General features: G+C 30.9%; 1 protein-coding gene across 1 annotated transcript; it reads left to right on the plus strand.

Moving 5' to 3' along the window:
• Positions 1–2520: 2520 nt before the first annotated feature.
• Positions 2521–14973, plus strand: LOC132723419 (prothrombin-like). Its single transcript, XM_060708138.1, has 7 exons — positions 2521–2766; positions 4394–4518; positions 9200–9299; positions 9839–10042; positions 11650–11859; positions 12372–12476; positions 12783–14973. The coding sequence occupies exons 1-7, from the start codon at positions 2559–2561 to the stop codon at positions 12884–12886; spliced, it is 1056 nt and encodes a 351-aa protein (XP_060564121.1). The 5' UTR covers positions 2521–2558; the 3' UTR covers positions 12887–14973.
• The last annotated feature ends 444 nt before the right edge of the window (positions 14974–15417 follow it).

Raw genomic sequence — 15417 nt, forward strand, 5'->3', positions numbered from 1 at the left:
TTATACTACACTCTATTGTATCTAAATATCTCCAACAGAAACGAAAGCCAGTTTATGTAGCTTTCATCGATTTTCAGAAAGCTTTTGATTCTATAGATCGGACGATTTTATATGATATATTACGTAAAAACAAAATAACTGGTTGTTTGTATAACACAATTAAATCTATTTATGTATCGGTTAAAAGCTTTGTTAAATCTAAATCTGAAGTTTCTGATATTTTTAATTGCCCCACAGGATTACGGTAAGGCTAAGTCTAATATTATTTGCATTATATATTTATTGTTGATAAAGTTATTTAGGTATATTTGTGATAGTTATTTTTTATCGCACACTATAATAAAATGTAGATTTCACAAAAATGAATATGTAATAGACCTTTTTACGACGCGGTCCGTTAATATGAAAATTTGACCCGAAGTAGTATTTTCTTGCGCATGCACAATTTGCACAGGGCAAAAAGAGCTTAGCCCTACATAGTAGAAGTTCATAGACAATTCCGTGTTAGTTTAAGGTAAAAATTAGAAAACTCATATGAAATAGCTTTTAACAGAAACACAAAAGATGCCTTTATAGATTTGTGACCAAGATTGCCATAAAAAGGCACGAAAAGACGGATGTTTTAGATTTCCCCACTTACGATGACGGACCTGACATTGAGATAATTGTTGTAGAAAATGTGGTAATATATATACATGTTTGTAACAGCAGATAGTCAATTCAATTGGTGTTGAAATCGTCCATATAAAAACAAACAAAAATCTTTAACAAAAATCATCAATTTTTTATCAATTGTATCCTTTTTCCGACTTGAAAATTTTCATACTCTTGAGAAGTGAAGATGGGTGGTGAAATAACATACATTACATCCGGTTCTTCGTAACACATGAAAATGAACGTCACGTACACTATTTGTCACTTCACAAATTTAATTAACATTGATGAGATTGGTATAAATAATAAAAAAATACTTAAATTACGATTTTCATTATATTAAGGGATTAACTGTCATGGTTCTAAAACGTCCCGGTTAATTGATATTGTGCTTTAAACTAGCTGGCAAATCACAACCGTCACGTGTCAGTCTGTTTGACACATACCACCTTGCCAATCCACTTTTCAAAGGAGTACCGATTGTGTAATATTATGTAATATACGGGTAATAAAATTTATCTTAAACACTCTGCTGTTGCAATTTATATAACTGATGAAAAGGTCATCTAATGATTCCTTAAACAGAGGACGTTTGGTCGTTGAATTTTAAGTCCCGCACATTTTGTATATCTGTTATAAATATCAATTTACGTTGTAAGTACTGACCGCTTTAATTCATCCCAAAATTTCTTTTTTCTGGGTAACATAACTTGAAATTACGTGTTTTAAAGCCTTTAAGTACGCTAAAATGTAGTATATCGTTATTGCGCTTTTGCCCTACGCAGAATGCGCATGCGCGAAATGCTACACCAGTTGCCATGGAATAATCGTACTGTACAAAGGTATATATATATAACGCGTCATGCAAGAGTGTGTAATGGTCATGTTTCAATTAAAACATCATATGCTTAATGAAGCATAAGACGTTTCAGTCTTTTGAAATCAATTTCATCAGCCGATGCTGAAATCGACTGAAAGCGGCGAGATTTGCCTATCCCTTTCTCCCCGTTGATAAAATTGATATCAACAGATAATCGCATATTGTTTTCTTTTATAATATAACACATCAAAAAAGTCAAAATTACAAAAAGATATTTTAAAATGGCCATTTAAGTAGAAAGGGGGATTTATATCCATAGAAAGAAATCTTGAAATCGAATTCCACTGCCGCTCATTTAATCACCTTGTTAATAGTGGATTCCCAATGAAAAGCAAAATCGGACAGCGGCTGTTAAAAACGCCCTGCTCGGACACCGTTCGCTCCAGCAACGATCATCCCTCGTGTCTATGCAAATGACACAACATGCGTTTTATTTTATCACAAAACGTTTGCTCATTTATTTAATGATGATCTTACGAAAAAAGGTAAACATATATAAAGTTTCCAAGAAAACCGTCATGCCAATTGGTTATAGTTATGATATTACTTGAACATCGATGATGTGATTTGCGAAACTCATAATTGAAGTCACTTCATTAATTTGGTAATTTATCTAATTTTATCGTAATTCAAAACAAAATGAAAACTATATTTTAATGTTACATCTTGATTCGAGAATTTCAGGAATATGAGTTCAAATGATCAAGTGTAAAATGTGATTATAAACAATAAAATAGACCGTTAAAATGAGCGGGACTAAGTTTTGATATCAGATAACCAGCAATCAAAAAATAAGTTATTATCATAATGATACAATTATAATAAGTGTTTTAGAGAAGTTGCTATGACCACTGTATTATATTATCAAATAAATGGTCTAAATGGTAGATAGCATCATAGTAAACAAAGTATAACATTATGGGACTGTGTTTTGAACATATGAGACACCATTTCAGTTTGCTTTTTCCAACAGGTTTTAAAATCATGTCTTATTTCATTGTTAACATCAGGAAGATTTACAACAATGGGCGATCCAACTGATGCCGCTTCAAAACTTAAAGATGTCTTTGATGTGGAAATATATTCCATTGCTGTTGGGGACCTAACAGATACTAAAGGCTTAGAAACGATGAGGAAACTCGCTTCACACATTGAAAAAGAACAGCATTTCTTTCAAATCAGCAATGATGAGTCTAATTTGAGAAAGGTTATGGAGAGTATGATCAATGCAGGTAAAATAATATTTTCTTAAGAGATTTAATACAAAAATGTTACAGAAGTAAATTATGAGGTATGCATTTTTTCAATACATATTGATACTTTATAATAATTGAATGTAAACGTTCCCAAACACTAAGGAATCAATAAATATCGATTAATGTTGGATAATTTTGTTAGAAACCTGCAGCCATTTTCACAAAAAAAACCTCCCGACAGATTTTTATCGTAAGTGAAATCTTACGATAAATATCATTTTTACAAAATATCTTAAGAAAATCTTAAGTGTAAAATCTGTCGTAACTTTACGAACAGTGTTCCCCGTCAGTAAGTGTAATTTTTTATCTCTTTAGAGTAAAATATCATATATCTTTTATATAAACAGAATGTAAACAAACAAAACATGGAAGAACAAAGCAAACAGTATGTTATTAATTTCACAAATAAAGTAAAAATCTGTTTTCCAACATTAACATTTGTGACGTCATGACTTGATGACGTCATGGTGGTGAGGGTCATGAATAGTTTTTATGTGATTCTATAACTAAATGACTAAATTATTTCGATTTCATTGCCAGCATGTACTAGTGGTACCTTTTTATTTTTTAATAACGTAGAAGACCTTCTTTCAATATGTCTTTCAACTCAATTAGTACCTTTTGAAAAGTTAAAAAAAAATAACTGCAAAATTTGATAAAATATGCTCATCAGAGTACTAAAACGGAAGCAAAGAGTTGCCCCAACTTTGGAAATTTAGAGAGATCAACTGAGGAGGTATAAAATAATACGTTAAAAGTATAAAGAGACCACTAGCGAAGGAACAAAAGGAACAACTATATCATTTTCTTTATTATCATTATTTTGTTTTACAGACACGGTTTAGCTTTTAATTTCTTTTTATTTTGCATTTCCTATTATCTCGTGGTCACAAATGGACCTTTTATGTTGCTTATGTACGGAAATATTAACAAAAAATCCCACCTGTCTCCACTACGGTCCGCACATATCGGCACTGTAAAAAAGTTACAAACCATATTGCCGCAACTGTGTTTATTGTTAAAGACTATAATCTATAATAGCAAAAGCACTACAGAGTAAAATCGAGTCATTGTTCAATTACATTATGAAAATATTGCACGATATAAGTCGGAACTGTATTTCATGAAACAGTTGTCGTTTCTATGTAGGAGGATATACTTTATTGTAACGTAACACGTCTCTCATTTATAGCACAAACAAACCTTTATTATTTTAAGTTAGGTAATCTTTGAGAATAGCTCAAAAGTGTCATATAAAAGGTTTTATGGACATATTTCTAACTAAGGCCATTTCATATCTGCCAGTCAAAACTTGCTTATTAAATTGTTGCTATAATGAGTTTTTGAACTAAGCAGCCTTTTTACAGAATTAGTATTGGTTCCCTGCAAATGTAAACATTTACTTTATGAATTAAGCAAATACAGTTGTAGAACTAACAATCGTTATTTGCACATGTTCACAATTATTTTATAAGCAGGACAGACGACATCAGTTCTACGCATATTTTCACAATTAGATAACCTCTTTGATAACGGAGCTGTTATCAAGCCGTCACTCATCATGATGTTTGTTTACTAACTTATATTTTTTCTTGTCATTTAGACAGTTATGACATATCTTGTGGATCAACAAAGTCCCATTTAACAGATATCTCAAATCCAAAAGAAAATAGATATGAAGTTAATGCACAAAGAAATGCTTGGCCATGGATGGTAAACCTTCGAACGGTACGTTTGCTATATGGTATTTGACTAAAGTTTCATGAGTTTTACAGAATTAAAGGTAAAGATAGTGGTTTTTTTTATAACAGGCATAATTTAGGATTTACGAATCCTCCTCTATTACGGAAGAAAGGAAACGACATTAGATATTTGTTTCAAACCTTAACCTAAATCAGTAAACACGATTTAATCATGTATATGTGTATATGATATCACAACGACGGGTATAGTATAAAGAAGAAATTAGAAAAGTCAGTCAAATACGAAACATCTGTGTATCCGATGTGAAAAAGATTTTAAAGTAACAAAACGAAAAATGTGAATATACATTTTATTTTATCAATATTTCTCAATATTCATGTACCAAACGTAATGTTATAAATGTTACTGTGAGAGGATGCCTATACCTGTTTTAGATGCAGGGAAAAGGGTCATAAAAGTTCGTTTGTTATTTAAATTTTTGCGAAAACACTGGAGGACTAAACTTTTATTTTCTTACGTAAGGACTTATTGAAAAAAATCGATAAAAACCTCCTTTTTACATAATTTGAATTATTTGCCTTTGATCATATTACGATATTTTTTGTGGGGAATGTGCCAAAAATATTGAAATTTTTACATTGAAAGTTGTCAATGAAAAAGTGCAATGGTTAAGAAGCAAACATATTGAACATAGAACAAAGATGGCATTCATACGAGAATTTTAAGACTGCAAGCATTTTTAGATGAGCAACTGAATTACAAATAATACACAAATCCAAACTTTAACAGTAAAAACGTTCAACATAGCTAATCCAATAATCTGGTATATCAATTAAAACAATTTTTAAGGTTTCATTTTTGCACTTACTTCTAACACATTAACTAATCTTTTGCCTAATTTTTCGAAATAATACCTTGTTCAACCATGTCAAAAAGATCTGCATTAATTTGATAATTAATATTGCATGTAGTTGACTCATGCGCTAACATACTTATAAACACCGCTTATGTAAACATTTTTTCTCAATAAAACCGAACAACAATTTATCTCACTTAATTTATTTACGTTTAACATTATATTTAATATAATAGCGAATATACATAACAATACCCTCACATTTGGTTTGTTTCTGAATCAACGAAAACGAGAATGCATATATAAATGTACATGTTGATATGTGCAAATTTATACAGTTCTCAATTATTAAACACAATTGGTCAAGTTCAATTTCATTGGTATTTTTTATTTATATATAATTTCATTTAATTACAACTGACGGATTAAGTAGGTGACTGTATGATAGACAGTTCTTAAAGCCTTTTTGGACTGTCTTTATGTTTGTCTTCTGTCTTTCTTCGTCGGATCCTTGTAGGTGATTTTCTCGTTCCTCTACCTTCCTTTAAGGCATCGAGTACTTTGTAAATGGTCATTAGGCTGAACCTTTTTGTAGATATTTACAAAATCATTTATGTGTTTTATTTATTTCGTCTAATGTAACCATGACCATTGTTAGAATTTCACTTTGAGGGGATTAATTTTATTTACACTTTGGAGTCATTTAGGAACATATTGAGGCTAAGAGGGAGGTTTGGCGCGCCGCATAATTTCGGTTTAAACTCAGCAGAGGTGAAACCACCACTGACCGTTCCAAAGCTGTACACTCCACTCCCACTCTGTGTTCCTTCACGTGTTTATCATGTCTGTATCGTTACTTGTTTTCAATGTTTACATTTTTGTGTTTACTGATTTGTTGGATTGTCGTCGACATGTTAGTATATTATCACCCCCTTTTCAATATTTTTTACCCCTCCCCCATTTCATTTCACGCTAACGCCCCTTAACTTTAGTTTATACGATTTCACACTATAATGTGTCCTCTCCTCCCCCTTGATTCACTTCCCTGTTTATTTGGTCGTACGTACTTGGTTTTCTGTGGCTGATCCTGTGAACGTTACTTGTCTTGTTGGTCTTTTCTCTCGTTTGATGCCATTCTGTCTACATTATAAAAACGCAAATACGCGAAAGAATGAGCAAATACGGATTTAGACGTAGAACAATTACATTTAATGTATATACTATTGTATGTTAATGAACTGTATGGTAAAACCTTATCTACCAATTGTTCGATTTAATTTTGTTAGAAGAAAATATATGTTTTACCACAGTGTTTCATTCATGATAAGTTCGTTACTAGATTGCAATACAAGCAATTTTTACAGTAAAAAATACTTACAATAATATATTTAAGTATCATATTGGAAAATTGATTTTTGCGTGAATTTTTTAAAAGTCTTTCATATATTTAATTCATTAAATCAGCGCCAAACTAGTTATGAAATACTATCCTGGTAAATTAATGTATCGTGCTCGCAAATTGTAGGATTTACAATTATTTTTCAATCATTAGTAGGTTAAATGATAAGCCAATTATTCCATTAATGCTGGCTAAAAAAACAGCAACGTATATTGAGATTTAATCGGAATAAAAATCGAAAAATCTATGTGCATATTCCTAGATTACAAAGAAAAAAGAAGCCAAAATTAAAGCATTTGGCAAAATTGAATTTGTATTCATATGCATGTATAATGTGTTCTGATATTTTCTTAATATAAGTCAATAGGTACAGGTAAGTCCACGTGTTTGTTAGTCATCATTAAGTGTAGATAATTGTTTTATATTCAACATTAAGTATAGGTCGGCATTAATGAAATTAGATCTGTTAAGAGCGGTATGAACACAAACTAATGTACTAACTGTTTGAACTTATCTATGAAATCGTAACACCGTGCAATTATTATACACTACACAAATAGGGTAAGTATTTAAGTACAATTAAGTCCCGAAAAAGGCTGTTGAATTAACTAAATGGACCAAAGATTTTGCAAAATTAAACGATCTTATTTGACAAAACATAATTTCAAGGTGGCGATACCACAACCCATGTATAGATGGTTAGTGTATGGTTTTAGGTCAAAATAACTTACCATTTGGTCAAAATATGTTTCACTTTATATTATGCTTTGGAAAAAATATTATACAAAAATTTTAATAACAACCAAAATCGCACAAAATTACAGACACCCTTCGTTATTGATCAGACAATCTGTACTTTGATGAAGAGCAACTCTATATTTTTTACTTACTCTTTTTTGGTCAATCCACATTTCGAATATACACTCTTTATTTTGTGTACCAATGACCAATGATCATCTTTACAGCGAAAATTGTGAAAATTTCCCTTTTGGTCATGATCAAATTGAAATTGATTTTCCAAATATAATATTTGAAGACTGTAACTAACACTCTATTTAAAGGGACGGTGATAAACAAATTATATTATTAATGATTCTGACAATTGCCAAATTCTATGACAAGACAACAGTTATATTGTTATACAGTGTAACTTCCGAAAACCGAACACCCATGGGACTTGTCAAAAAGTTCGGATTTCAGAGGTTTCCGGAATTCAGAGGTTTATGATAATGTGGACAAGACTACGCCACTTAATATCACTAAATGTTAAATGTCAAGGAAGATGTGGCCATTACTGTTATATCATATATAATAGTCTTTTAATCAAGATAAAGATGTAAATGAAAATAATACATTTTATCTTACCCGCAAAATCAGTTTGTAGAAATGTTGTTAATTGCATAAACTTACATATTGTCCGATGCTAGTTAATTAATTATTACATCAAATGCGATAAAATCCCTAAAGACGTTTGATGGATACATTGTCCAATTAATTGTCATTTAATCCGCTAATAAACACTTCAAATTTACTGACCGCCGTAAATTACTTTGATTAACCGCATCACTTCAAACATACCATTTCACAGTTTGTGATTTTAATGCGTGTCAAATTACACGATCACCGCTAATTAGTAAACAATCGATAGGGAGTTTAAATCTTCCTGCAGGGTAAACATTCTCAATTTACAATGTATTTCACACCTTTGGATATTTCCGGTTTTTGGAGGTAAAATTGCATTGATTTGACTCTAATTTTACGAAAATATCGTCCGGAATTCAGAATTTAGAAGTTCCGGAATTCAGAAGTATTATATTAATAGAAAATAGAAGGGAAAAAATCGGGACCGAAAAAATTGTTCGGTTTTTAGAAGTTTCCGGATTTCAGAAGTTCCGGAATTCGGAAGTTACACTGTATAACCAATTTCGTCAAATAAGGATATTTTTGTCAGAAGTATAATGTGAAAATCCTTCCTTTGTGGAAAATGATAAAAAACAGCCTAACTTCAATGTATCATCAAATCAAATACACTAGTATAAAAGAGTACACAACCAATAATGGTTTCTCAAAATTTTGACACGTGTCTGTTTTCAAGAATAATTAAATTTATTCAAAGATTAATTTGTGTATATAAAACTTTCCATTGTTTACATATTCATAATAATAGTCTTTATAATTTTAAAAGCTATTCATAATATATTTCATCACAATTTATATTTAGTATGACAATAACGAGGTTGCAAAGCCTACCTACGGGTATATATTCAAGCAGTATAATAACATGTATACAAATAAGTGATCAACCTGTACTAGCAATTATTCTAAGACATGTATAATGCACACAATTTTTGCCAGCAAATTTTTTTTAGATGTTACTAGTCTTATGTGTCATTTTTATGTTTTATTCATTTTTATGTATTCAATTGATTGATTAATTGATTGATTTATAGACGACTACCCACATTTGCGGGGGTTCTTTGATAAGAGACAGGTGGATCCTTACAGCTGCTCATTGCTTCGATGATAAAGTGGTTTCAAAAGTTCATTTTCGTAAGTTAATCTATCTATAAAATGCATTAGTTAAAATCACTTTAAAAATCATTTTATTCATTCACTAGCAATTTAAAGTTACATTGGATTTATGGTCGAGTCATAAAAACCAGCGGTTTAGTCAGAGACATCAAACAATTATCATTATTTAGCATGTAACTGTTTTGTAAGTAAAACGTCAATTTGGCTACGCAGCCTTTGGAGGCAAGAAAACATAAACCATCAGTATACTTTTGGTCAGAGTGTTAAAAAGCAGAATCTTTGTACGCATTTGGTACCGAAGTTGATAAACACAAGCATTATCTCTTTTACTGTTTAATAGATGCACGGTTTTAATTTCTCTAACACAATTTTCATATCATCTCGTTCATCTATAAGAAGACTTTAACAAACGTCCATAAATTGTTATTAAAACACAATTATTGTTAGAAATACTTACATGTATATTGTTAAGCTATGTTTCGTGAAAAGTAAAATCTTAAAGATTGTGTACAGATTAATGCTGCAAATGAATGTATAAAATTAACTTTAATTTTTAGGAAAACTTATGTTGAGTGAACAAAATGACTTCGATGAGCGAGAGATACTACCGAACAATATATATGTGCACCCAAAATACAAAAAAGAGAAGGAAAAAGACAAACCTAAACATCTGTATGACATTGCATTAGTTAAACTAGATAGGAAGATCGACTTGAAACCGGAGCTGCTGCCAGTTTGCTTATGGGACGAAACCATTAAAAGTATGCATTCATTTTAAACTTATACTTTTTAATAATTTAAAAATATTTACTTTACAGCCATAGCTAGTTGACAAGCAGTTGCATCTGAACATCCTTATTGTATAGGATAAGTTAAGTTTCGTTTAGTTATAATGTAAAAGTATCCTGTAGTTATTGTACGAGGCAATATATAAAAGTATATTTTACTTTTTATTTCGCTAAAAATCGATAAGATTTAAAAGAATGAAAGACAATTTTGTTTTAGCTGTATACCTCATGATGAGCCAAATATGTCAAGAAAAAATTATATGATTATTAGAAAAGTAAAAGGATTCCAGATTCAAATAATGATTTACTTGTTATGCGCGACTTAATTAATGGCTAATTTTGCAGTACATAGCATCATATTTATATTGCCAGACTAACGCAGTTCGCACCATATTTGCATAGTTTGATCTATTGTTGGTAATTCAAGTGGACCGTAAGTTCCGTTTTTAATGTGAAAATTACTTTAGTTGTTTTTATGTTAATTATTTTGCTAAAACAAGTGCTTTTTAGCGATATTGCTAAATTAGTTCATTTTGTGTCACGAGATATATGTACAGTCAAATTTGTGTTAAAGACCACCTCAATATAAAGACAACCCTGTAAAATGGTCATGTTTTGATAACCTACTATTGATTAAATCGAACAGAGTAACCTCTAAATCAAGACCTCTTGTCTTCAGTCTTTCATTTGGATGGTCTTTGTTCAGAATATTGCCTGAATTTGGATTTTCATCACCATATCAAGTTATCTCTTTATTAAGTATAAGATTTTCAGAATTACACAACATATCAAACGGTATCGGTCTTGAAGATAATTTAGTTTGCTTATATATAGCTTATTTTATGTCACAATATCACTCTCTCAGGTTGTTATATGTGTCGATAAAGCCCCATGATATCAATATGTGTTAAAATATTACTATCTTAGATTGTTATTTGTTACGACAAAGCCCCATAAGATAAATATGTGTTAATATATCAAACTCTCTGGTTGTAATATGTTACAATAAAGCCCCATCTGGTAAATATGTAATAATGTATCACTTTCTCATGTTGTTATATGTTACGATAAACCTCAATAGATTTAGTGTATCACTCTCACAGGTTGAGTGTTGCGAGAGAGCCTTATCAGATAATTATAGTTTAAGATATTTATCTCTAAGGGTGTTATTTGTTACGATAAAGCCCTATCAGATTATGATATATTACGATATCACACTCTTAAGCTGTTATTTGTTGGCTTATGCAGGTAAATATGTGTTACGATAACACTCTCTCAGGTTGTTATATGTCATATTGTCGCTTTATCATTTGTCTGTCTTTTGTATGCTTTATCATGTTATTTAATGTTACGATATCGCTTTATAATGTTATTATTTGTGATATGTGACATATCGTTTTATTTATTAAAAGAAAACAAACACAATCAGCCGTTTATTGGCCAGTTAAGTACTAGATCTTAAGATAGAACAGGAACATGTTATAAAATAACTTACCTCTGTTTACAAATGTGATTTCCAGACATTGAAGTACAATGCATTGTCGGTTTTTTAAGGATGTACATGTAATTAAATATTTCAGACGAAACTAATCTAAAATATGAAAAACTTTTTGAGAAAAACTACGGTGTCGTCACTGGTTGGGGTAAAAGAAATATGAAGGGAGACTTTGCAGAAACGCTGAAACAAATGCAAATGGAAGTGAAAACATCCAAGGAATGTCTTGATAAATTGACAACTGACGAGAAAACTAATGTCAGTATGGAACATATGTTCTGTGCTGGTGGAAAAGGTTTGTTTTGAAAACAAAATCATGTTTAGTTCAGCTTAAACTATTGTTAAGGCGAGCAATAAAAACTGCAATCATCGGTTACTCTTAATCAAACCGAGCTGTCGATCTGTTTATTCTTTTAAACTATTTAAGGATTTTTATAATTCAACAAGTTGTTTATAGGTGATGTATTTCTTATCAAATTAAGCAAATACTTGCCATTTTTTGTGTGCATGTACGTTACATAAAATTTGGCTGTACTTGTTCTTTAATTGTTTTGACACTCATGATAATAAAGGTTTGCTATTGATTTTACATATACATGCATGCACGGAAAATATTACAACAGAACCAACATGAATCAACATCACTGTTTTGAAGCTTTTATTCATAAATAGCATAAGCTCCTAATATTTGTCATTAAGTTCGTTGATTTGATGTTAAACTTGCTGCATGGTAACTTTGTGTATATTTGTGTATAGTATAAACTTGTTATTTTTTTACTAAGATTTTGCTTATACCATTCGTTTTAGAAAATGACGATGAAAAGATCCAAAACATAGACGCATGCGAGGGCGATAGTGGCGGTCCTTTTGTTGTTCGCCACCCCCTACATGAAAACAAATTCATTCAGATCGGTAAATATTCTTTAATTTCTTTGATATATTATTGATGTTTCTAATCTAGAATTATTCAATATACAATTACACCAATTATCTTAACGGTTTCTAGCGACGATTATAATACTTATGTGATCGATGGATAGAACATTATGACTGCGGCCACATTTATATCTTTAATTAATTTTTGCCGAGAACCGGATACAATATGTTTGAAAGTTTGCATACCGTTAAGCAGGACAGTGCATGTCATTAAAATGTCTATTCAAGAAAAATGGAAAAATAGTATGGGATGTTAAAAATGGAAACAATCTTCTTATTCAGGGATAGTTTCCTTTGGATTCGGATGCAAGAGAGACGGCATATATGGATTCTACACCAGGCTCACTGATGAACTTCTAGATTGGATGAATATTAAAATAAAGTAAAAAGACAACATTAATGTTAAAAAAAAAATTCAGTACAAAGAAAGAAAGTGATGGTGTGTTTTTTTCTAACATTGCTACCACTATGTTATGCATTTGATGTGTATTACTTTGCAAAGTACATGTATGTTTGTTAATATTGCTTAAATATTTTAGATGGATCATTTTCAGTTCATACTGTATTTTTCTCAAACGGACAAAAATAGAGTAATGGAGTCGCTCAGCTTCAAATTCAGAGTTAAAAGTAGAATTATAAACGATAAAAATGAGCCGCGTCACGACAAAACCAACATAATGCATTTGCGACCAGCATGGATCCAGATCAGCTTGTGCATCCGCGCAGTCTAATCAGGATCCATGCTGTTCGCTTACCAACCCTATTACAAGTAGCAAAACTGATAGCGAACAGCATGGATCCTGATCAGACTGCGCGGATGCGCAGACTGGTCTGGATCAATGTTGGTTGCAAACTCATTACGTTGGTTTTGTCATGACGCGGCTCAAGTTAATAGCAACACTTCAAATCTTGATCAGACTTCATGGATATGCAATCTACTCTAGCTTTCTAATGGTTGCAATAAATAACGCATCTGGTTTCTGCAGGCTAAGTCATAATAGTCAATTACACTGTAATAAGTATTATGTCAACATTATTATTCTATTTAAGTAAACACCTGGTAAAAAAAGAGCTCCATTTGTCGGACGTACACGATTTATCGCTCTGTTGCTATTTCCGAACTAGTGCATGTCGCCGATTAAAGAGTGAACAAGTGTAAACCTTTCTAATTATGTATTTTATTTAAGACTGCATCGAATATCAAAAATCTAGTCATTTGTAAAGTTGATTAACCTTTCTCACGGGAAGATAAAGTTGATAAATTATGGTTAAGTTTCAGTTGAATTGAAGCGGCGTTTCCCATTTAGCAAATTTAGTATTGAAATGAACACATACGTTTAAAGATGATGTCATGTCTATAATGCAATGAAAATTTTGAAAAATTTCAACCATAACTGTCAAGTTTGTAGCCATCTCGCCCAGGAGATCGCTCTTTAGTTATGAGCAACTGGTTTATTTACAAAAATATCCTACTTGACAGTAAAAAAGCATACCATTGGGTTTTTTTAACTAAGTACACATACTGTGGCCTTTCTTGGAAAGCGTGAATTAGTGAAATATGAATTTTTATCTTTTATTTGGAGTTATAAGTCTCTTTAATTTTTATATTTTATAACTCATTTTTCCTTATGATGTTTTACTCAAAAAATAAAAGCACTTCGTTTATGACGAAACTTACTCATGAAGCAGAAATAATTGGAAATCATAATAACGATACGTGGTCTGAGTTCGGACACTGTCACACGGTTACTTTGTTTAAACGTTGTACCAATATCCTTAAGACATTTGGCACCAAGAGCTTCATGTAAATATTATTTTGACCGAATGCCTTTATCATAACCCTTACAATGAAATGACAATGTTGGAATCACTTGTATGTTCATGTTTTAATAACTACAACATTTATATAAAACGTAATTGTTTTTAATCCAGATTGCTGTTAAACTAAACAGATAAGGTCAAAGCATATTCAAGATGAAAAGAGTACAATTTAACGATAAATTTGCTTACTGGGAAACGACACAAGAACCAAATGAACTCATCAACTTTATGTTTATGTGTTGCTTTGACATGTTTAATGTTTTGTGTCAAAATTACTATAAATGTATAATAATGAAGGCCTAAGTAAATTAAAGAGTTGATATTTGGCATCTTTTATAATGCTACAGGCATATTGAAATGCAAGCCACCCAAAAAGCGCACAATGACGTCGCCAAATTATACGTTTATTATTTTATGTATATGAGTTAATACTAGAATCTAAAGAACATGAATGTAGATACGTAACGATGGTTTTGCTTTTGTACATTTGCTAAAATGCCCATTATGCCCATGAAATGCTATATGTTGCTTTTGAAATATATGTTTTTCTATATAATAATTAAAATAAAAGCTGTGAAAATATATTATTTCTGTTATAAATTTATTAATTTAAAATATATAGTATTTCCAATAAACAATTAAACCAAAATAACACATATTGTCACTTGTATATTCATTTATAGTTTACGGCAAACCGACACTGTCCGAGATATATAACGACCTTTTGGTGGAAAAGAAAAAATGTTCGCCAACACTCATTTTTTAAGGCCAAATAATTTGTTTTATTCACTGCATACAATATTTGATACGACATTGGCGTGTTTTATTTAATGCATACATATTTGATAAGACCATTGACAGGATTTAAACTCACATGACCCGAAGTCTTTAGATTACAAGTCAATCACAAAGTTACCGTCACATACATATTTAAAGAATATAATAATGTAGAAACATATACTTAAATATATAAAACTGAAAGTTCAAAATGCTTATCTGAATGTATTTATAAATAATCAAGTTATGTCACAAAGTACTCTTTATATAAACTCATGCTTTTATACGAACACATTATTTTCAAAATCTCTGTTGTACT

The sequence above is a fragment of the Ruditapes philippinarum genome, unplaced genomic scaffold (assembly GCF_026571515.1).
Source record: "Ruditapes philippinarum isolate M1 unplaced genomic scaffold, ASM2657151v2 ctg2253_1_1_1_1, whole genome shotgun sequence".
Lineage (NCBI taxonomy): Eukaryota > Metazoa > Mollusca > Bivalvia > Venerida > Veneridae > Ruditapes > Ruditapes philippinarum.

What these genes read in the sequence shown, in the direction of transcription:
- LOC132723419 (XM_060708138.1), top strand. Translation starts at nt 2,559, where the DNA reads ATGGGCGATCCAACTGATGCCGCTTCAAAACTTAAAGATGTCTTTGAT. An exon ending in GGTTTCAAAAGTTCATTTTC is followed by an intron (nt 9,300 to 9,838) that starts GTAAGTTAATCT and finishes TTTAATTTTTAG; the next exon opens with GAAAACTTATGTTGAGTGAA. An exon ending in AAACAAATTCATTCAGATCG is followed by an intron (nt 12,477 to 12,782) that starts GTAAATATTCTT and finishes CTTCTTATTCAG; the next exon opens with GGATAGTTTCCTTTGGATTC.